Source organism: Macaca thibetana, chromosome 16 (assembly GCF_024542745.1).
Source record: "Macaca thibetana thibetana isolate TM-01 chromosome 16, ASM2454274v1, whole genome shotgun sequence".
In the NCBI taxonomy this organism is placed as follows: Eukaryota; Metazoa; Chordata; class Mammalia; order Primates; family Cercopithecidae; genus Macaca; species Macaca thibetana.
In genome coordinates, this window is record NC_065593.1 from 5,689,971 (window position 1) to 5,712,502 (window position 22,532).

The following is a 22,532-nucleotide window of genomic DNA, read 5'->3' on the forward strand; positions in this document are numbered from 1 at the left end:
ACTATATACTTACTTATGTTTGGAAGGTCCTGGAGATGTCCACACTGTATATAATGCATTCTTACTCTCAGGGGAACACTGATCAACTCCTCTTTGAAATAATCATGTGTTATACTCCAATAAAGGATTTTACTCTCCTTCATTCTGATAATTATAATAAATTATAAATCGTTATTTATAAATTCAGATAGAATTACATGGTGCTGAGATAGCAAGAGAATGATCTGATGACATCTTCTGAATATCTGAATCCAGTCATATCTGAAGCCAGATCTCACCATGGGTTTTTAAAAATTACAGTCCTGGGGTGGAAGCGGTCACTCACACCTGTAATCTCAGCACTTTGGGAGGCTGAGGTGGGCGGATCACAAGGTCAGGAGATCAAGATCATCCTGGCCTGCATGGTGAAACCCCATCTCTACTAAAAATACAAAAAATTAGCCAGGCATGGTGGCAGGCACCTGTAGTCCCAGCTACTCGGGAGGCTGAGGCAGGAGAACGGTGTGAACCTGGGAGGCGGAGCTTGCAGTGAGTCGAGACTGCACCACTGCACTCCAGCCTGGACAACAGAGCAAGACTCCGTCTCAGAAAAAAAAAAAAAAAAAATTACAGTCCTGGATAACCCAGCAGGTTTGAGTCACTACAACATGAGATGCATAGGTCACAAGACTGGGAACTGAATCAACCATACATAAAATTATGTTGATATGGCAGAAGAAATATTTATCTTGGTGGCTGCCCTATACCATATCGGGTCCCTAAATGACTACTGATGAGCAAAGACTCCCTGACCGGTCACAAAGGACAGGTAGCACAAGTTAGCATTAAGAACTGGCACCCTGGTGAGAGGTCCATGCTTTTTGTATAGCAGAGCCTGGCATCAAAGAATAGAAAATTATCACCAAAATATAACTCAGCAATGTGCAACAAAGCCCTTTCACATATATAATTTCACATAACCCTCACAGAAACTCTATGAAATCAATGTTGGAAATACTTTCTTAGGTTTTGTTTTGTTTTGTTTTTGAGATGTTGTCTTGCTCTGTCACCCAGGCTGGAGTACAGTGGCACGATCTCGGCTTCCGACCTCAGGTGATCTGCTTCCCTCAGCCTCCCAAAGTTCTGGAATTACAGGCTTGAGTCACTGTGCTTGGCCCATTTTGCCTAATTTTAACTGTGCTTTTTATACGAAGTTCTTCCCTCCCTTTCACCCCAATTAGCCCTCCTGAATGGTGCCTATACCTGGCCTGGGGACTTAGCACTACTTGTTAGGAACTGTCGTCTTCTACTCCTTAACCTTCTTGTAGATACTTGGGCTGCTGAGGGTATCTCCCATTCCATCGCTCCAGAAGTTGTGAAGCCAGATGAACAGCTAGAAATCGGACTGGTATTCTGAACGATATGGAGATATTTTCTGGTTGGTCCTTCATTACATCTTAAAATATATTTTAAAAAGGGAAGAATTTAAAAGCAATTTATAAAAGTTTCTGACAATACATATAAAACATCTTTATTGACAAGTGAGCCAATAAGAACACATTTAGTTCACAGATAACCAAAAAATTAGAAATGCATAACATTAAAATTTCCAAGATTCACGTTGCAGTACAAACATGTGGCAGGTTAAACATCAGGCATAAAAAGGACAAATACTGAAACACAAAGGGCCAGAGATCCCAAGTCCCTTAACACTATTTAAAATGTTACTCAACTGCAAACTTCAGCCTCTGGAACCATCCCAGATAGCTACTGGTTAAGTGATATGAAGTAGGAAAAAGAAGGTTCTGGATGGTCTCAAGGAGGCTGTGCAAAGAACAGCACCAGATGGAAGCAAGAGCAGAAAGAAGTCAAGTCCCATCTTTATGATAAGCCAGAGAACAGGATGGTCACAGTTCTTCACGGGTAAACAAAAGATGGGGAAGACACAGCCACCCTTAAGTAACTTCTACTGACAGATGCTCCAGCACTTCTCTATGTAGGGGAGAGAGAAAGAGAGCACCAAGCAGGAGTGGGGGACTCTACATTTATTGTCTTCCAGTTCGTTTATATGCATTGTCTTATTTAATCCTTATGACAACTTTATGAGAAGCTGATGATTTATTCCCTTTGTTGAAACCTAATACAGATAAAGAAACTAAGACTCAGAGTAGGGAGTTTTTCAAAGTCACATGACTGCTTAGTGGGGGTGGCAGAATTCAAACTCAACTTTGGAAAGCCCATGTTGGTCTTCTTTCCTTAGTCAAATTTTTGGCCCTCAAATGAATTTATTTTCACTCAAGAATTTGGCAAGTTTCAATAACTTGAATTCTCCTGACAATATATACTAACATCCCAGAGGTAGGAGTATTTTGATACATCATTTCCCATCTCTTTTATTTTTCTGACCCCTATTAACTCTCAGTATGTTCAACTTTTCTATTCCACCTAATTTCTCTGACTGGTTTAAATCCTTTATCCCATTTCTTGATGAATGCTCTACAACAGGGGCCGAGCAAATATTTTCTGTAAAGAGCCAAATAGTAAATATTTTAGGCTTTCAGGGACATACAACCTACTATGGGCTATATCCCCACCAAAGTCATATAATGAAACTTAATTGATGGTATTATGAAATGGGGCCTTTTGGAGGTGATTAGGTCATGAGGGTGGAGCTCTCATGAATGGGATTAGTGCCCTTATAAGGGGCTGAAGATACCAGAACTCTCCCCTTCTATCATGTGAAGACACAGTGAAAGGTGCTTTCTATTAACCAAGAAGCAGACCTCCCCTATACCCTAAATATGTTGACATCTTCATCTTGGACTTCCCAGTCTCCAAAACTGTGAGAAGTAAATTTCTGGTGTTTATAAGCTGCTCTGTTTGTGATATTAAAGCCAAAGGCACAACCTCCGCTGCAGCTACTCAGCTCTGACACTGGACACAAAAGCAGTCAAGGACAACATGTAGATGAGTAAGTGTGGCTGAGTTCCAATAAAATTTTCTTCTGAGAAACAGGTGGTGGGCCAGAGTTGGTCCATGAATCCAGGCCACAGTTTGTCAATTCCTGCTCTAAACCATTGGTACTAAATACTAAGACGATAAAAGAGGTGAGTTCCTTTTCCTGTGTGTGTGTGTTTTTTTTTTGTTTTTTTGTTTTTTTGTTTTTTTTTTTTGAGTAATGATATGGTTTAGGTTTGTATCCCCACCCAAATCTCATGTTGAATTGTAATCCCCAATGTTGGAGGTGGGGCCCGGTGCAGGGTTACTGGACCATGCAGGTAGTTTCTCATGAATGATTTAGCACCATCCCCCTAGTACTGTCTCGTGATAGAGTTCTCATGAGATTTGGTTGTTTAAAAAGTGTGTAGCACCTCCCCTCTCTCTCTTCCTCCTGCTCCTGCCCTGTGAAGATACCTGCTCTGGCTTTGCCTTTTGCCATGAGTAAAAGCTCCCTGAGACCTCCCCAGTCATACTTCCTGTACAGCCCATGGAAGTATAAGCCAATTAAACCTTTTTTAAGTTCAGTCTCAGGCATTTCTTCATACCAGTGTGAGATTGAACTAAACAGAGGAGGACAATAACAAAAAGTAGGTAAATACGAAGGCCAGAGAAATGGCAACTTCTTCATGAAGGGAAGCTGCTTATCCTTAAGCAAGTCAGTTGAGGACTATCTTGTGAGCTATTTTCTGTACCTGTTTTCCACTTATACAGGGAAGTATGCCCTGTGTCTCACAGTTGCTTCAGTTCTTCTTTACTGAGACCCTAAATATAATAACACACTGAGCCACTCAACTTCTCAGATCCTCAATATCCCTAGGGCTTTTTCTCAAATGGACACAGCATAGCTTACAGAAAGCTGAATAATGTAGACAAAGGAAGTCTCCCTGACCCTTTGATTATAGAAAACCAAGGATTCATTCAGTGCCAAGGATAAAAAAGGAGGGACTTGATCAACAACCACCGTTAAGATTTTGACCTATCTGCTACTTCACGTGAACTCCCAGGGAAATGGAAAATGAAAGAAGGTCTCCACAGTAGAGGGGTAACAATGATATAAATCAATGATGATGCCAGGCGTGGTGGCTCATGCCTGTAATCCCATCACTTTGGGAGGTCAGGAGATTAAGACCATCCTGGCTAACACAGTGAAACCCTGTCTCTACTAAAAATACAAAACAGTAGCCGGGTGTAGTGGCATGTGCCTGTAGTCCCAGCTACTTGAGAGGCTGAGACAGAAGAATGGCATGAACCTGGGAGGCAGAGGTTGCAGTGAGCCGAGAATGCGCCACTGCACTCCAGATGGGGCTGCAGAGCAAGACTCCATCTCAAAAAAAAAAAAAAGATGAACACAATCCATATGAACATAACTTAGAATTGTCTGTAAATATTATATATCCTAGTTATGGTCATCAAATTAGACAGCAGCTTGTTGAGGGAGGAAGGGAATGCTAAGGACTTTCAATGCAGCCTTTTTGGTTTTTATGGATAAAAGAAATGACAGTCTAGAGGAATTGTACCATATGTATATCTAGATCTCTACTTGGGACTCAAAGAATAATAAATAACAACATTGTGTCTTCCTGATGATAAGGATATAAACCCTCAGCCTAACCTACCCAATAAGAGTTCCCTTACAAAGCAAGAGGCTTACAACAAAGCTCTGACATAACCAAGAGAGGGGAAAACTGAATTTCACAATGTTTCTACTGCTACCCACTCTCAGGGACTTCTTGAATTTCCACAAATAGCTATTTGGGAGGTTGGAGATTAAAATTTTGAAATTTCTGGCTAGATTTCATAATGATCAAATTAATGGACATAAGGAACCTGCCTATGGCTCAAAACTATGTATTACACAAATGAAATTAGATGTATACAGAATTGGTCCTCACATGCATATTATGGATGGATCTTCCACCTAAACACACAAGTATTTAATACAGTGATAAAACCAACTTACATTTCTTCACATTAATTTTTCAGGGTTGCTCTTCAGTGTGAACTCTTTGATGTCTGATGAGAGATGAACTGCACTTAAAGCTTTTCCCACACTCATTACATCTAAAGGGTTTCTCTCCGGTATGAGTTCTCTGATGTTGAATAAGAGCTGATGAATGAATGAAGGCTTTTCCACACTCACTACATTTGTACGGTTTCTTTCCAATATGAATTCTTTGATGTTTAGCAAAATTGGAGCTCCGGCTGAAGGTTTTCCCACATTCATTACACTCATAGGGTTTCTCTCCAGTATGAATTCTCTGATGTTGAACAAGATGTGTGCTCTGACTAAAAGTTTTTCCACATTCACTGCATTCATATGGCTTTTCTCCAGTATGAACTCTCTGATGCTTAGTTAGGGATGAGCAATGGCTAAAGGCTTTCCCACATTCTTGACATTTATAAGGTTTCTCTCCAGTATGAGTTCTTTGATGTTTAATGAGTGCTGATGAATGAATAAAAGCTTTATCACATTCGTTACATTCATAAGGCTTCACTCCAGTATGAATCAACTGATGCTGCACAAGATGTGTACTTCGATTAAAACCTTTCCCACATTCATTGCATTCATAAGGTCTCTCTCCAATGTGAATTCTCTGATGTGTTGCAAGGGATGAGCTTTCTGTGAAGGTTTTCTTGCATTCACTGCATTCAAAGAGAATTCTAGTATGAGTTCTCTGGTGTTTAGTTAAATTAGCTCTGTGGCTAAAAGATTTCCCACATTCATTGCAGGTATACGGTTTCTCTCCAGTATGGACTCTCTGGTGTCGAATAAGCACTGAATGGTAGGTGAAGAGTTCACCACAATCATTACACTTATGAGGTTTTTTCTCTTTATAAGTTTTCTGCTTTTTCATTAAGTTTGATTTTTGTTTCAACCTTTTTTCAAGTGTATGAAAGGCATAAGATCCTTTGGGAACTCTGTCTTCAGTGATAAGGACAGATTTCTGATTGAAGCTTTTCCAGCATACATCATGCTCATGGTCTGTTTCCTCAGAGAGTGAATTCATGTGAGTGAACATTTCTCTCAAATGTCTCTCCTGATTTCCTGGCTGATTCTCTAACCAATTTTCACATTCAAGAGCTGCTTCTAAGTTGGAGTCATAGACACTATTCCGTGTCAGTCTGTCTATTAGTGCAACTTTGCATGATTCTGCTTTGGAAAAATCTTGCACTGAAGTTGAATCCTTGCTCTGTGGTCTAGTCTCCACGTCTGAAAGACATTGGAAATGCAAATTTCCTTCGTTTTCTGTGCTCAACAAAAAGGCAGTTCTGTAATAGGTAAGAGTTAATGAAAGTGAAAAGCATGCCTTCAAGGAGCAAGTGGATTTGACTCTTTTAGATGATTTGCAAAGAGAAACAAATGGAGGAAAACAAATGTTCAGAATATGCAGAGAAAACGACTACATCCTATCCAGGAGAGTCAGAAGAGGGGAAAGATGACAAGAAATATAAGAGTAGAGATGCTGATGAAGCAATATATCCACAGATGAGCAGGCAATGCATACACAGATCAGGATGGGAAGAAATAACTTTTTATAGAATACCTACTTGTTGTGATAAATTTCTAGGCACACAACCATCTTAGTGTACAGCACAGTTATGGCTTCTAAATTTTCACTATTCCCGTCCTACTTACATCCAAATATGTATTCCATTGCCAGTTTAATCTTCCTAACAATGCTTTTATAACATTTCGCTGATCAAAAACCTCCTATGATCTCCCAAAGGCGTAATGACAAATAAATGAAATGATATATGCACAAGGCTTTGTTGAAGCACTAGTCGAGGTAGCAAAAGACTGATAACATCTCACATATCCTACCATACAGAAATGATTCAACATACAGCGGATACATACAATGGAATACCATGCAACTCCTTAAAAAATGACAAAGATCTTTACATATTGCTATAAGGTGACCACCAGGATATATTAAGTTTAAAAAGAAAAAGCAAGATATAAATAAGTATGCACAGTTTGCTACTGTTTTATAAAGAAAAAAAAAGGGGGTACAAATACATATACTATTTGCTTACATTTTAAAAAACAACAAAAAAAGGATAAACGAAAAACCAATAAAAATTTGTACCTATAGGGAAAACATCAGAACAGGGGAGAGAGGGTAGAGATGGAAGCTTAACCTCTCTAAATATATCCAATATAAATATAGTAGAATTTTTATATCCAATACAAAGCTAATTTATGTAGACATAAAATATTTTCAATAGTGTAGTTCAAAGAAATAAACAGAGGAGTAAAACAGAAAAGCAGATACAGAAATAGAGTATATGTAAGAATTAAAGATAACATGAAGGTGGTATTTCAGTCAGTGAACAAAACATAGACTTGCTTTTCCAATGATGCCATGGAAACTGATTAACTATTTGAAGAAAATTAAGTTAGATGAGTCACTCATTTCATCCACTCAAATAAATTATATTCATTCATCTATCTATTCATCTTCTATCCATTTTATTCAACAAATATTTATAGAATATCTTCCACGTGCTAGGCTCTGAACTAGTCACTGGGAAAAAAGAGTCACTATGCATACAGAGGAAGAAAGAATTTAATCTAACATTCACAAGCAAAACCTGAATTGCAGTTCTGCCGCTTACTAGCTGTGTGATACTGGATAAGTTATTTAACCTCTTTATTTCAGTTTCCTTATGTGTAAGAGGGGATAATAACAGTCCCCATCTCACAAGGAATGATAGCAATACCTACCTTAATGAGCATTAAATGCAAATATTTATGAATCACTTAAAAATGCTGACACAGCATAAGTGCTACATTAAGTGTTTGTTAAATAAATAAAACATAAATTGATAGAAGGCTTGTATAGGTAGGTAGAGGCAAAGATCCTCAAGGATGGTCCATGGACCCCTGGGAAACAGTAAGTTCAAAACCGCTTTCAAAATAAGATTTAGATGTTATTTGCCTTTTTCATTGTCTCAACATTTTCAATGATGTTGTAAAGTAATGGTAAAATTGCTTACAACTTCAAACAAATGAACACAATGATACTAAACTTACTAGTAGTCCCCATTATGTACTCTTCGTTTTTCTTTTTTAATTAAAAAAAGCCAGTTTTATTTAAAAATGTCTGTGGAAGCATAAATATTATTAATTTCATTGAATTTTAACCCTTGAAGTGCCTTTTTAATATTCAGGGTTAATGAAATAGGAAATATTCATAAGGCAATTCTGTTTATACCAAAGAACAATGGTCATCTTGAGGAAATGAGTTGTGAGCTGAACCAGCCACTTGTTTCACAGACCACCATTTTACCTGAAAGGGTGACTGAATGGCAAACTATGTTATCTAACTTGGGTATCTGGCAGACAGTTTCTCCAAAATGAACAGAGTAAACCTGTCGTATCAAGGACAACAAATGAGTTTTTTATAAAATTTGAGCTTTCAGGCAGAAATTACAAGGTTTGGAAAACTTCTATCTACTACCGAGAGCTTAATGGCTTCCTAAAACTTAAAGGCTTTTCTGGTAACATCAGTTGTGATACTAAAAGTTATAATATTCAAAAATATTGCACAATATAAAGTGTCAACAAAGATCTGCGTAACTTAGTGAACCAATATTGTCCAAAGACTGACAGATTTCAATACATGAAAAATTCACGGATGTGGTTTCAGATTCTACATTGAATCTAATCTTTCAGAAAGTACCACTTGTTCAGTTTTAGAGCTGTTTCAAAGAAGAATAGCCATAATTACCTGAAAAGACTATAAAATACTCCTTCCTTTTCCAACTTATACCCGTGTGATGCTGGATTTTCTCCATGCATGGCAACCAAAACAACAAGTCATATCAAGTTGCATTCAGAAGCAGTTGTAAGAATATAACTACCTTCTATTATGTCATACATTAAAGAGATTGGCAAAAGTGTAAAACAATGCCATATTTCTTAATAACATTTTTTGGTTAAAGAAAATAGCTGTTTTTAAGTAAAAAAAATACTGTGCTAACACGTAACAGGTTTATAATTTTTTATTTCTATTTTTATTTTAAGAGATGAGGTCTCACTTTACTGCTCAGGCTGCTCTCCAACTCCTGGGCTCCATCGACCCACCCACCTTGGCCTCCCAAGGCACTGGGATTACAAGTGTGGACCACCACACCGGCCAATTATTATTTTTTTATTTTTATTTTTTTGAGACGGAGTCTCGCTCTGTCGGCCAGGCTGGAGTGCAGTGGCTGGATCTCAGCTCACTGCAAAGTGAATTAGCTAATAGCTTAAATTTTTTGTTTTAACTTGTAGTATAGTAACTATTGGCAGATATAATCCACATAAATGAAACATCTTTAGGGTCTTTAATAATTTTTATAGTTACAGTAGGTCCTTTGATGCCAAAGCATTCAGAACTGCTACCCTAGAGCACAGAGAGGGAAGAAGAGTGGCTGTGAAATGAAGTTGGGATAATGAGTAAAAGCCAGATTTCGCAAGTTTTTGTAGACCTCCAGGATTCTGTCTGTTACCCTGAAGGCAGTGAGAAGCCATTCAAATGTTTCAAGCAGAGTGATGGCAAGATCAGATTTGATTACGCAAATACCAGTCTTACTACAATGTTAAGAATGAAGTATATGGGGCAAAGGTGGAATCAGAAAGATTATCACAGTAATCCAGGCAAACAAAAAAATATATAAAGGAAAATTGACCGTGAAGAAATACTTAGAATATAATTAGGTAAATACAGTAATGAATTGAATAAAGGAGAGAGGGGGAGATGTAAAGACTGTGCATAGATTTCCGCCACGTACAATTTGATGACAATAAGTACCACTAAAACAATTACTGGAAAAGGATCCTATGAGAGAGATGGGAAATTTAGACTTATTTTAGATATTCAGTTTTAAACATGCTGTATTGAAGTATCTTTGACATAAGCAAACAAAGGAATCAAATAGTTAAGATGTTGAGAACAGCCCTGAGGAGAGCTCCAGGATGGAAATACCAATTTGGGACTCATCTTGATAGAAGGTAACTGGTTGTGGGAATGATGAGACTAATGAAGGAGTAAGTAGAGGCTGCAAACAGTTGATCAGTTGGCCAAATCGGACCTTAGACACATTTTCTTTGGGCCACACTGTTTATGCAAACTTTTAAAATTAGTTACGCACAGTTAAAAATAGGGAGATTGCAGCTGGACGCAGTGGCTCACACCTGTAAACCCAGCACTTTGGGAGGCTGAGGCAGGTGGATCACAAGGTCAGGAGATCGAGATCATCCTGGCTAACACGGTGAAACCCCATCTCTACTAAAAATACAAAAAATTAGCCAGGCATGGTGGCAGGCACTGGTAGTCCCAGCTACTCGGAAGGCTGAGGCAGGAGAATGGAGTGAACCTGAGAGGCAGAGCTTGCAGTGAGCTGAGATCACACCACTGCACTCCAGCCTGGGCGACAGAGACAGACTCCATCTCAAAAAAAAAAAAAAAAAAGCGGGGGGCGGGGGGGGAAGATTACAGATAAATGCAAATTTAGGGTTTCTCTCTTGAAAACAACTGGAAGCATACTGAACGGCAACAACCATTTAGAGCAGGGATTGGCAACTACAGCCTGCTGTCTACTTTGCTAAATAAATTTTTACTGGAACATACCCATTTATGTTATATTTTCTAGGGCTGCTTTCATACTACTGTGGCAGACTGAATGGCTGCAGAGTGACCATGTCCCACAAAGCCTAATTATTTACTATCTAGCCATTTACATAAAAAGTATGCCAGCCCTTGAGCTAGAGCTAAGGGAGTAATGGTTACTCCTTTCAGTTGAGGCCTGTAGTCCTCTGGTTCACCAGTTTCCACCTTGCTTGCTTAACTCAGTGATATTACCTCCTGGCCCATGTAAGTACTCAAGTTTATGACTCCAGGTATACAAAAGGAAGGGAGATTAAAATCAAATTTTGAGGAATTAGAATATTTAACTGTTCAAAAAAGAAGGCTAAGAAGATACACTCAGAGAAGTAAGAAGCAATTCCAAATGGATTAAGAATTTAAAGAAAAAAAATAAAGAATATACTAGGAAACAGAGGCAAATATATATGTAGCCTTGGGGTAATGAAAAACGTTTTAAACAGTACTGAAAGGGCAGAAAAAAAAAGATTGCAAAAATTAAACTTGTACATCAAAATGCATAGCAAAACTGAAAGGCAAAAACTAGAAAAAATATCTGTAACATAACAAAAGGTAAAAACCTCATACATAAGGACCTCTTAACAGATCACCATGAAAACTGCAATACCCCAAAAAAGGGAGATGGGTGGTGAGTGGGTAAGTCACAGAAACTGACAGGTCTCTGAGGTGAAACAGACATATCCATAATCACAGGGATTTTTAAAACTCTTTCAATATTCAAAAGCATAACATTTTTTAAAAATAAGAATATCCAGGAAGGATTTTCTTTATGAGCTATACATACTACTAAGTATACTAATTAAAACAGTATGGTATTGGACACAGACAGACAAGAAACAGAAGCAAGTATGCAGGGGAACTAGGTTTACCACAGCTAGCATTACAAATCAGTAACAGAAGATTATTCCATGAACAATGCTGGACTTACTGGCTTTAAGCATGGAAAAAGACAAAATTAGTTTTCCTATTTCATACCATATACAAAAATAAATAACTGTAAAACAAAATTGAACATTTTGGAATAAAATAATCTTTCTGACACTGGGATAAAGTAGATAGACAATTTATAAAAAGCAATATTTTAAAAAAAATCTGTTACTAAAAATTTTAAATGCTATATGCCTAACACACCAGAAAATAAAATACGCCAAAGATTAGAAGAGCCAATTTCTTCTCACTGATTTGCAATGCTACTTCTGTCATATATTAGTACCTAAAATATATGAAGAACTCCACCAAATCAAGAGAAAAGATATAAACAGCCCAATCTCAAAAAGCAGGCAAAGGTTATCAACAGGTAACTCACAAGAAGAAACTTGAATAGCCAACAAACATGAAATGCTGAAACTTGTATTTATCACTCAGAGAAATAAAAATTTTAAAACATCATTTTGCATCCGTCAGATTGACAAAAATTACCAAGTCTGATAACTCAACTGTTGGCAGTTCCTAGTAAAGCTAAACATGTGATGATTTAAAACCTACTAATTCTTCTTCTGGTTATTTCCCTAAACCAGCTCTCAAGATGAACATAAGGAAAAAAAAAAAGATGAACATAAGGAATCAATAAAAGGACGATCACTGCAACTGTTACTAATGGCAAAAAAATAGACTATTCAGTTTATTCATACAATGGACTTATTACTCCACAGTAGTTAAAATGAATAAACATAATTCACATATATTAACAGATTAATATCAAAATACAATGTGAACTTTAAAAAATCAGACTACATAAGAAAAAGTGTAACAAAACACATATTGTTTTATACACATATGTATATATGTCTCTGTGTATATATACACATACACAAACACTGAAATGATTCACACCATTTCAAGATATAATGGTTACTTCTAGGGGAGAAAGAGAATAAAAGCGTTTCTTTTTTTTTGTTTTGAGACAGAGTCTCTCTCTGTCGCCTAGGCTGGAGTGCAAAGGCATGATCTCAGTTCACTGCAACCTCCGCCTACTGAGTTCACGCAATTCTCCTGCCTCAGCCTCCCAAGTAGCTGTAATTACAGGTGCCTGTCACCATGCCCGGCTAATTTTTTGTATTTTTAGTAGAGACAGGGTTTCACCATGTTGGCTAGGCTGGTCTCAAACTCCTGACCTCGGGTGATCCAGCCATCTTGGCCTCCGAAAGTGCTGGGATTACAGGCTTGAGCCACCACGCCCGGCTAAGAATAAAAGGGCTTTAACTGAATATGTAATATTTTTTATTTCTTAAAAAATAAAAGATGTCACATAACTCAAAAGGAGGGCTAAAATGAAAACAAGCAATACTAAGTGTTGATAAGCATGTGAACAACTAGAACGCACATACTCTGCTGCTGGGAATGTAATTGGTACAATGACTCTAGAAACTTTTTTGGCACTATCTACTAAAAATGAGTATGTATCTATCCTATGATAAAACAAGTCTACTTGTATGTATATATCCAAAAGAAATGCATATATTTGTTCACCAAAAGGCATTTAAAAAGTGTACATAGCAGCATTATTCAGACAGCTAAAAACGGGAACTATCCAAATACTCATCTTCAGAAGAATAAACTGGTATATTAACAAAATGAAAAATTACACAACAATGAAAATGAATAAATTACAATGACATGCAACAACATGGATATATCTCACAGCTAATGTTCAGTGAAGGAACCCAGACACAAGAGTATATACAATATGATTCCATTTATAGAAAGTTCAAGAACCATCAAAACTTGGTGCTATAAGTTAGGATAAGGTTACCCTTGGGAGGAGGGAGGGGCCTGAAAGAGGGCACAAGGGTGCTTCTAGAGGTGCTGGTAAGGCTGTTTTCTTGATGTGGGCAATCATTACATGAATGTGCTAAATTTGTGAAAATTCATCCAACTGTATGAGTTTTATATTGTAAGAAAAAGGAAGAAAGAAAAGAGGCAAACAAAGCAAAATATTAGTATGTGTCTAATCTCTGTGATGGATATATAAATGTTATTTTATTTTCTGGACTTCTGTATATATTTAAAATGCTTTAGAATTTTTAAAAAATTAAAAAATAAGGGCACACAGGTACTTTCTTAAGCACCAAAAAGTATTTCTTCATTGTCCTGCTGGGCTATCATTTCTGAAGACTCCCATCTATCTGGCTCACCTGAATAGCTGCTTTTGGGGGTTTTTCTCTCAAGCTTCAATGGTTCTTTTCCATTCTCCAAGTTGTAGTTCTCAGGTTTGGAAACTGGAAGCCCTATTCATTTAAAAAAAGAAAAAGACAGAAAGAAGAAAGTAATGGGAGTAAGTTATTTGTGGAAGTTTTCCTCCAGCAGGTTGAATTGTTACATATTCCTTCGTGAATTCCAACTTTCTTTCTTATTTTTTTAATTTATAAAAATTTACTTTTTACTTTTTATTTTTAAAGTTAATGGGATCTCACTATATTGCCCAGGCAGGTCTCGAACTCCTAGGCTCAAGCTATCCTCCCACCTCTGCCTCCCTAAGTGCTGGGATTACAGGCATGAGCCACCACGCCCAACTTTCATGGCCACTGTCCTGCTGGACTTATTTTTTTGCAATGGGTATAAAGATCTAAATTGGAATATGGTCTCAACCTCTTGATCTACAAAGACAAAGTATTATAGGAAGAGCTGAAGTAAGGGAGGGTGAACCTCTAAATAAAGCTTAAAATATCTACAGCAAGAGTCTGGGCCTGGTAAGGAGTTCAACTGGATTTGTAAATACAAATATTTTCCACTGTCAGAAAAGAAAGGAATTTCTCTTTATTTCCTTATTGTGCGAGGAAACTTCAGAGAGATATTGCAAATTGGTCCTTACCTCAGGAAAGGAGGAAAAAGTGGGACCTCAATGGCAGCACCACGTAACTGTAATGGTGGTAACTGAAGTTTTATCTTCTAATGTTTTTCCTTTCCTTCTTCAGTTACTAGAAGTCACTTTCTTAGGGGATTTTTTTTTTTTACATGAGGTTTGGGAGGGGCTAACAGTCCCCTCCACCCCTCACACAATCATATGCATGCACGTGTGTATGCGTGCATGCTGGTAGGCCCAGGATCTAAAACTGGCCACAGAGTACTCAATCTTTCTGGCACTAGAGATTGTTTCACCGATGGGCCTGTGACCTTATTTGCTGAAACCCCCAGGAAAGAAGCATTTTCTTTTTTAGCTTAGCTATCTAACTGGAAGAATAACATAACCCTGGGATCGCCACTGGCCATCTTTGCCACACAAGGAAATCCTAAGAATAAAGCTAATACAGAGCAAAACCAAGCCAATTGATTAAAATAAATTAATGAATACAGGAAATTCTTGATAATATATTTGGATCCCTGAAAAATCAAGATTTTTTTCCCCTTTAAGCGTATGAGTTAAGTTTCTGTCACTTAAATCCAAAGAATCCTGATACAAAACAAGCATAAACATTTCATCAAGAATCTAAAGCAAAAACAAATTTTCTACATAGGCCAAAAAGAATTAACACTTTTTGACTCCTGAATCCAAAGGTGAAGGCTTTGTTATTTCACTTTCATTAAAGTAATGATGTTCCCATAAGCAGATTCCAGAATCACAATGATAATCCATTCTTACAAAGTGAGACCAGGTTCCTATAGTTCTCCAGCATCACATCCCTTTGTGCAGGATCCAGCTTCCCCCACTCCTCTGGCGTAAAGTCCATGGCCACATCCTTGAATGTCACTGTTTCCTAAGACATAAAACATCTTTTTCAACATCTTTCCCTTGATAACCTCTCTTTCATCCCCCAGTTTCTGCTGGCCCTGGAGCAAAAGCCTGAGATGCACTTAACAGGGGAACTGACTATGATAAATGACAAGTATTCTGATGGTCATCAGATTCAGAGCACTTTATGTAAAGGGTAACTATCAATTATGTGCCAGGCACACTATGCTAGATTCAATATGAGAACTAAAAGATGACCCTGGTTTCTCCATTGAGAGACTACAATTTTTCTGGGGAATAAAGTATTAAAATATGAACCAATGAGTCAACAATGTAGTTTGATTAAAGTAAAATATAAGAAGAGGGAAATATATGTCATGTCTACATAATGCTTCTCTGAGTCCTCAATAAAAAATTGATGAGTCAATCTAGCCAATCACAAGATGAATTGCAATACAGAACTTGGAAATGGAGAAGTCGTGGAAAGAAAAGACAGCAAAAACCAATCCAGTTAAACATGAATTAATTCAAGGCAAAAAGCATTAAATTGGAAAATAGCTCCAATTTATGAGATACGACTCATAAATATTTACATATAAAATATCATAAGATTATACTTCTATAAGACAAAAAATACAAAAACCTTTAAGGAGATAGATACATATCTGCATTGAACATGCACCTTTAAGTAAACCCATAGACAACAGGAATAGTATTTCAAGGTTACTGAAAGAAATATGCGTCAAATGCTCCAACTGGATAGAAAACACCTTCTGTTTAAACATTCATGTAACATTTGCAAAAAGTAACAAAGTAAATTTCAGTACATTCCAAAAATAGAACAGAATAATTTATAATAACTGAGAAAATATATCAAAATACGAAAATGATGATGAAATAAAATAGGAAAAAAAATGCCAAATGGCTAAAACTGTATTCAGAGGAAATTTCATAGCTTTAAACACTTCCATTTCATTTTTTTAAAACGTAAATAAATGACCAGAGCACACAAATCAAGTTAGAACAAAAAACAAAAGAAAAGAGAAATATTTACAACATAAAGGCAGAAATTTTTACAAGAGAAAAATAAGACAGCTGGAAAATCTGAATAAGGTCAGTAGGTTATAGTATTATGCCAATGTGAATGTCCTGATTTTGAAAAAAGAATAATAAAGCAAAGTAAAATATAAATTTTTGCAAAATCTGGGTGAAGCATATGCAAGTTCTTTGTGCTATTTTCCACACTTCTTATGTCTAAAATTATTTCAAAGTAAAGCTACTATACGGAAAATAATCTAAGATTTAAGAAATAAGAGAATTATTCCCTTAAGATAAAATAATACGTAAAAATCACTCAGTAGCCCCTAAGTAGAATAGACATTATGAGGAAAAATGACCTTTAGCCTAGAATCTGCATATACATAACTAAATCAACATTCAGTGGGGATTAAGTGCCAAACGATTAGAAGAAAAAGCCAGAACAACAAAGATGCAAACCATTGCACAAACAGCAGGAAAAAATACAAAAGAGGAAACAATAAAGCACAGGAAACAGAATTATAAAAATCACATGGCAAGAAAAGTTTGAAATGCATGTATTACACGTGAATGAGCAAATTTCCCTTATAAAAAGGTTTTTTAAAAAAGCCACATCCTATATACAGAATAGGCCATCCAAACAAAATATTATTGCTAGGTTGGGTACTGGTGGGTAAATGGAAGGAAATATAGTATACCGTATGTCTGAATATAGTAGTGCAAGCACAACAAAAAATGTGAAAAAATATACATAGTAGAGAGAGGCAGGGACTGAATTTGAGGGGAAAGTAGCATTACCTTTACATTTCTGTATGTCTGTGTTGTTCACTTTGTTACAATGAAGAAGAACTAAAACCTTAATATTTTTAAAAATCTATTAAATCAAAGATAAAAAATAGCCCAGGCAAATTCTAATAAGAAAAAAAGCTCCAACATTGCATTTTAAATATCTAATAAAATGCACAAAGAACAAAGAGAGTTTTTAAAATTTTCCATGATAGTTTCAATCAGCTTGATGCTGTTAATAGTGTTGAATCTGATATCAAAATATTGAAATATATATTCACACTTCTGGTACCTGTGCCCTAATTTTCCCCTAGCTACTATGCCTGGCCACTTTGAATCTGTGTAGTTCAGGTAGTACTGACTCCATCTCTGACTCACGGGTGGGATGTGTGCGTGTGCGCACGCACGTGTGTGTGTTTGTAGGTATATTTTATGGAGAATTACATTTCGATTTGGCCAATATCTCATCCAGGAATAGGCCTAATACCCCATTAGAGTCAATCCCAGCATTTCTGCAATAATGACTAGAAAAGAATCTGCCCTTTTTCTCTGGCCTTCAACACAGGAAGATGTAAGCCTAAACTTGTTAGGGGCAACAATAGGAGAAAATCCTGTTTAACAACAAAACGCATGGCGAGAAAAGAAAAGGTCAGCAAAATGAAGAAATAGATTTTAACATTCTTGTTTGAGCCCTATATGTAGCCAGACCTAGATTTTTCCATTAGTCAGTAGTTACTTCTTTTCACTTAGGCCCATTTGAAGTGATTTCATCAGCTACAACTTAAAGCTTCTTGACTAATAAAGCCTTCAAGACTAATGTAAGACAGGTAAGAAGCCAATGGAGACAGGCAAGTACATAAAGGACCCTGAGAAGTCACTTTTACAAACACTATGAACATGCAGTATCTGCTTTTCACACCTTGGATTATAGAAGCAAAGAGAAAAGCTTATTGAGGAATCTCTGGGTTGTAGTATGCCACACATACCATGGAAAGCTCCTTTTTTCCTACTCCTTTTTTTTTTTTGAGACAGTTTCACTCTCACCCAGGCTGGAGTGCAATAGCCCTATCTCTGCTCACTGCAACCTCTGCCTCCTGGGTTCAAGTGATTCTCATGCCTCAGTCTCCAGAGTAGCTGGGATTACAAGCATGCGCCACCACGCCCAGCTAATTTTTGTATTTTAAGTAGAGATGAGGTTTCACCATGTTGGTCAGGCTGGTCTTGAACTCCTGACCTCAGGTGATCTGCCTGCCTCGGCCTCCCAAAGTGCTGGGATTACAGGCATGAGCCACTGTACCCAGCCCTAACTTCTTTTAATAAAAGTTTCAAACATACAAAAGTTGAAAGATGAATGCAATAATCACTGATACAGTACAATCACCACTTAAATTCAAAAATTATTATTATTATTTTTTTTTTTGAGACAGTGTTTCCCTCATTGCCCAGGCTGGAGTGCAGCGGTGCGATCTTGGCTCATTGCAACCTCCACCTCCCAGATTAAAGTGATTCTCCTGCCTTCGCCTCCCGAGCAGCTGGGACTACAGGTGCGTACCACCACGCCTGGCTAATTTTTTCTATTTTTAGTAGAGACGGGGTTTCACCGTGTTAGCCAGGATGGTCTCAATCTCCTGACCTAGTGATCCACCTGCCTTGGCCTCCCAAAGTACTGGAATTACAGGCATGAGCCACCACGCCAGCCAAAAATTCTTAGTATTTTTCATATTTACCTTTTAGGAGACAGGGGCCAACAATATAGAAGTAAGTTGCAGACATGATCATACCTTAGCTTTCACCATCTCAGAGGGCTGGATTCTAACTCTTTAAATTATGTCTTCATAGGCTTTCCTTTTCCAGTAGTTCTTTGAACTATGTGAGTACTTATTATTATTATTATTTTTGAGACAGAGTCTCCCTCTGTCACCCAGGCTGGAGTGCAGTGGTGCGATCTCGGCTCACTGCAAGCTCCGCCTCCCGGGTTCATGCCATTCTCCTGCCTCAGCCTCCTGAGTAGCTGGGACTACGGGCGCCCGCCACCACACCCGGCTAATTTTTTGTATTTTTAGTGGAGACAGGGTTTCACCGTGTTAGCCAAGATAGTCTCGATCTCCTGGCCTCATAATCTGCCCGCCTCAGCCTCCCAAAGTGCTGGGATTACAGGCGTGAGCCACCACGCCCGACCGAGTACTTACTACTTTTACAATCACTTCAGCATTTAAGTGCTCTCTTAAATTGCTACTTAAAGTCACATACATGCTGTTTCCTCTAAAGAAACAAGTTTTAAGAGGTATGTACCACATTATATTTAAAATAGTTTCTCACATTACCAAGCACAGAAATGAGCATAGTAGGCTAAGAAAGGGAAATGCTGCTTACCTGTCTGTTGAGGGACAATAAACACTAAATAGGGAAGAAATCCATCCAGTGTTATAAATAGAAAACATTTTCTTCTGAGTCCATTAGTCTCTTGACTAGTCTCTTAGATTTAGAACTCAGCTCTGTAGATGGGCTTTAGTGGATAAAGAAACTCCACATAACGAAGAAGGGAGCGTATCTGTAGTCAAGAAACAAGGTGTAATTCCAATAATTAGCAGACTCACTCACCTGGGATCTGGCCGTGAGGCGCAGAGCAGCCACTTCTCCCTCTTCTGTGCTCTTCTCTTGGAAATGGGGAGAGTCCTGGGAAGACAGAGCTAACCACAAGAAAGCAGTAATGATGAGACCTAGACTTAACTTGCCATTCAGATTTAAAGTCTAAAAACTGCTTCAACATACTATATGTGCTGCCTACAAACACTGTGACTGAAGGTACCCCAAAACAACCGACCTCCTCCCAGGACCCTTGTCCCAGGATGTACGGGAATATTGCTACTCTGGGCTCAAGTTCAGTTGCTATAATCATAACACATTCTGTAAGATGGCATCCTTTGATCTAGAAATTAGAATATGTCAATTTCCCAGCTTAATCGATACTCATTGGTTCTCACTCTGAAAGTTTATTTATAATGTAGATTGCTGGACGCCAACTCAAAGTAATAAGCATTAGTTGAGCCTGGGGTACAATCTAGAAATCTAACAACCACCCCAGGGGGAATTCTGGTATAGGAGGTCACAGCACAACTTTCATGAAACTGGTCAGGTAGAATTGAAGTCAGTCATTAACTACTATGCCTGTTTTCTCCTATGTAAAACAAAATATTTTTGACAACCAAAGAGCTAAATTCTCAGCCTCAATGGAGACTAGCATGATATAATCATTTGGGAGGAAGAGTACATGAGAAAATGAAGTAATTGAGGCTTTTTTGCTCATGCCACAGAACTTAACATTTCACTCACATTTTGGGGGTAGCTGTGAAGAGTCCACAGTGTGTCCAGCTGCCATGGAAAGGGCAGTGCTCCCATACCAAGCCCTTCAGTCTCACTTAAAAAGCCCATCCATCCCCAAGACAATGGAGACAGCCAGCCAAGAGCCACCTCCCTTGAGCCAACCGTTCTCCCTTCAGGAGCAGGAATTTCGTCCTTTCACGCCACAAGTTCAACACGTCCGCAATTCTCACCTCTTTTCTCAGGCATTTCAGTCAAATCTGTCTCCATGATCATCACCTCCTCCTTGTTCTGGAGATTCTGCTCTTCAGCCCAATTCAGATCTCCCTGGCCAGACGAGTTAGAAGACCCCCGGGCCTCGGGGTCCCACTTCCTGCTTCCCTCCTGGGCTCTGATGAAAGGCCTGGGTTAGATCGGGTCGGGTTTCTTTCTCACCGTGGAGTCTGCCTCAGTCCTACGGCGCTGGAGCCTGGAAGCCCGGGGACAGCATCCCTGAGGCTGGGTCCTCAGGTGTCTGTCCCTACCGCTTGGAGCTGTCCCTGGGGGAACCGGGCGCCTGGAAGAGGTAACGCTGGGGCATCAGGAGTTTGGACAAATTCTGCCGCGCTCGGGGCACTGACCCAGGACCCCGCGACCGCCCCGCCCGTCGCACAACCGCGTCCCCGGAGGAGAGGATCAGGCCAGAGTGAGAAGGGACGGGGCTCATGGTCTGCCCTCGAGGCCCCTTTAACAAACGCGCACTCTAGCCCCGACTCGGCACACAACGACCCTGGTAACCACCGCCGAGGCCGAGCGGAGACGAGCGACATCACCACAACCAACTCACCTCCCATCCCGGGCCTCACAAAGGGTACGAACTTCTTTGGCCAGCTCGGAGTCGCGCATGCGTAAGAAGGAGCGGAGCCAGGCGGGCCGCTCTCATCCCGCCCGGAACTACAATTCCCAGAAGCCCCTTGGCATCTCCAGACCCCGGTTCCCCGCAGGTGGGAGCACCAGTGGTGCGGCTGGGAGAATCGGAGGATCGAAGCGCTCCGTCCGTCTCGCGAGAGTATGAAATAGCATCTCGGTGTCTAATCCTCCGGGCAAGGGAGGGAGGGAGCAGGGGAGACGCGGAAAGAAGTCAGGGTCAGTCCCCGCGCTTTGTCTGCAGAAGCTCCTGAGGCACAGTGCTTAGGGCTGCTGAGTTCGACCGAAATTACTCCGGTGTAAGATGCATTAAAATACATCGCTTTTATCCATATTTTGTGCTCCCAGAACTCATCCTTTGCTTTCAAAACATATGAAGGATATTTTTAGGAAGAGCAGGTCCCTCTTTGTACACTGAGTCCGATGTTCCTGTATCCACAGACTACTTGTAATCCTAAAAATTCATGTATTTAAAATGAGTTGAAAAGATAGAACCTGTTTTAACAAATTTAAGCAACAGGTTCTTTGCAGACATAAACATTAGTTTAAATGTATCATAAAAGGTGATTCTTTCAAGGGACCGTTATTCAGTCTCTCCAATTCTGTTAGGGGACTAACCCATCCACCTCCAACTTCGTGTCTAGACTGCCCTCCTTTGCTCAGTGAATGACATTACTGCCCACTCATTCGCACAAGCCAGAACCTGAATATTCTTAACTCTTTAATCTCACCATCTATCACCAACTCCTATTCATTATACCTTAAATAACTCCATTGTTTCCATCTTTCTCCATTCCCAGTAGCATTACCTTACTTGGGGCCACCACCATTTCACTAGGATTGCCATTGCAGCCTGATAGCTCGATTCCCTAACTGAGGTTTTCTCTATCACCAATCTGTTCTCGACACTTTCTGGCTAGTGCTCATTCTAAAACAAGAACATGCTGTTACTTTACTGCTTAAAACCGTGCAGTGGCTTTTAGAAACTTCAAGGAAAGATGATTTCCAGTTCCCAGATGGGATTTGTGACTCCCATTATCTCAGCCCCCTGGTAGTTACACCTTTGTGCAATCCCCTCCTCTTGTGTATGGACTGGGACTTGCTTCTAACCAATACAGCACAATAAAGGTGACATAAAAGTCTAATTTGTGTCTTGCTAGGAGACTTCTCTCTTGCTGGCT

The 22,532-nt window shown here is 38.9% G+C and overlaps 1 protein-coding gene across 3 annotated transcripts; it reads right to left on the bottom strand.

Annotated features, from left to right (window-relative positions):
- Positions 1-1,346: 1,346 nt before the first annotated feature.
- On the bottom strand, positions 1,347-21,481 carry ZNF286A (zinc finger protein 286A). 3 transcript variants are annotated; one of them, XM_050763414.1, is made up of 7 exons: positions 21,272-21,481; positions 20,679-20,836; positions 19,726-19,814; positions 15,211-15,325; positions 13,766-13,858; positions 4,940-6,190; positions 1,347-1,435 (listed from the first exon to the last, which is right to left on the bottom strand). In XM_050763414.1, the coding sequence occupies exons 1-6, from the start codon at positions 21,328-21,330 to the stop codon at positions 4,959-4,961; spliced, it is 1,746 nt and encodes a 581-aa protein (XP_050619371.1). In that variant the 5' UTR covers positions 21,331-21,481; the 3' UTR covers positions 1,347-1,435; positions 4,940-4,958. The 3 variants fall into 3 exon arrangements, with proteins under 3 accessions (XP_050619371.1, XP_050619370.1, XP_050619372.1); XM_050763413.1 differs by lacking the exon at positions 1,347-1,435 and having other exon boundaries at positions 1,485-6,190; XM_050763415.1 differs by lacking the exon at positions 1,347-1,435 and having other exon boundaries at positions 1,485-6,190; positions 20,679-20,914.
- Positions 21,482-22,532: the final 1,051 nt, after the last annotated feature.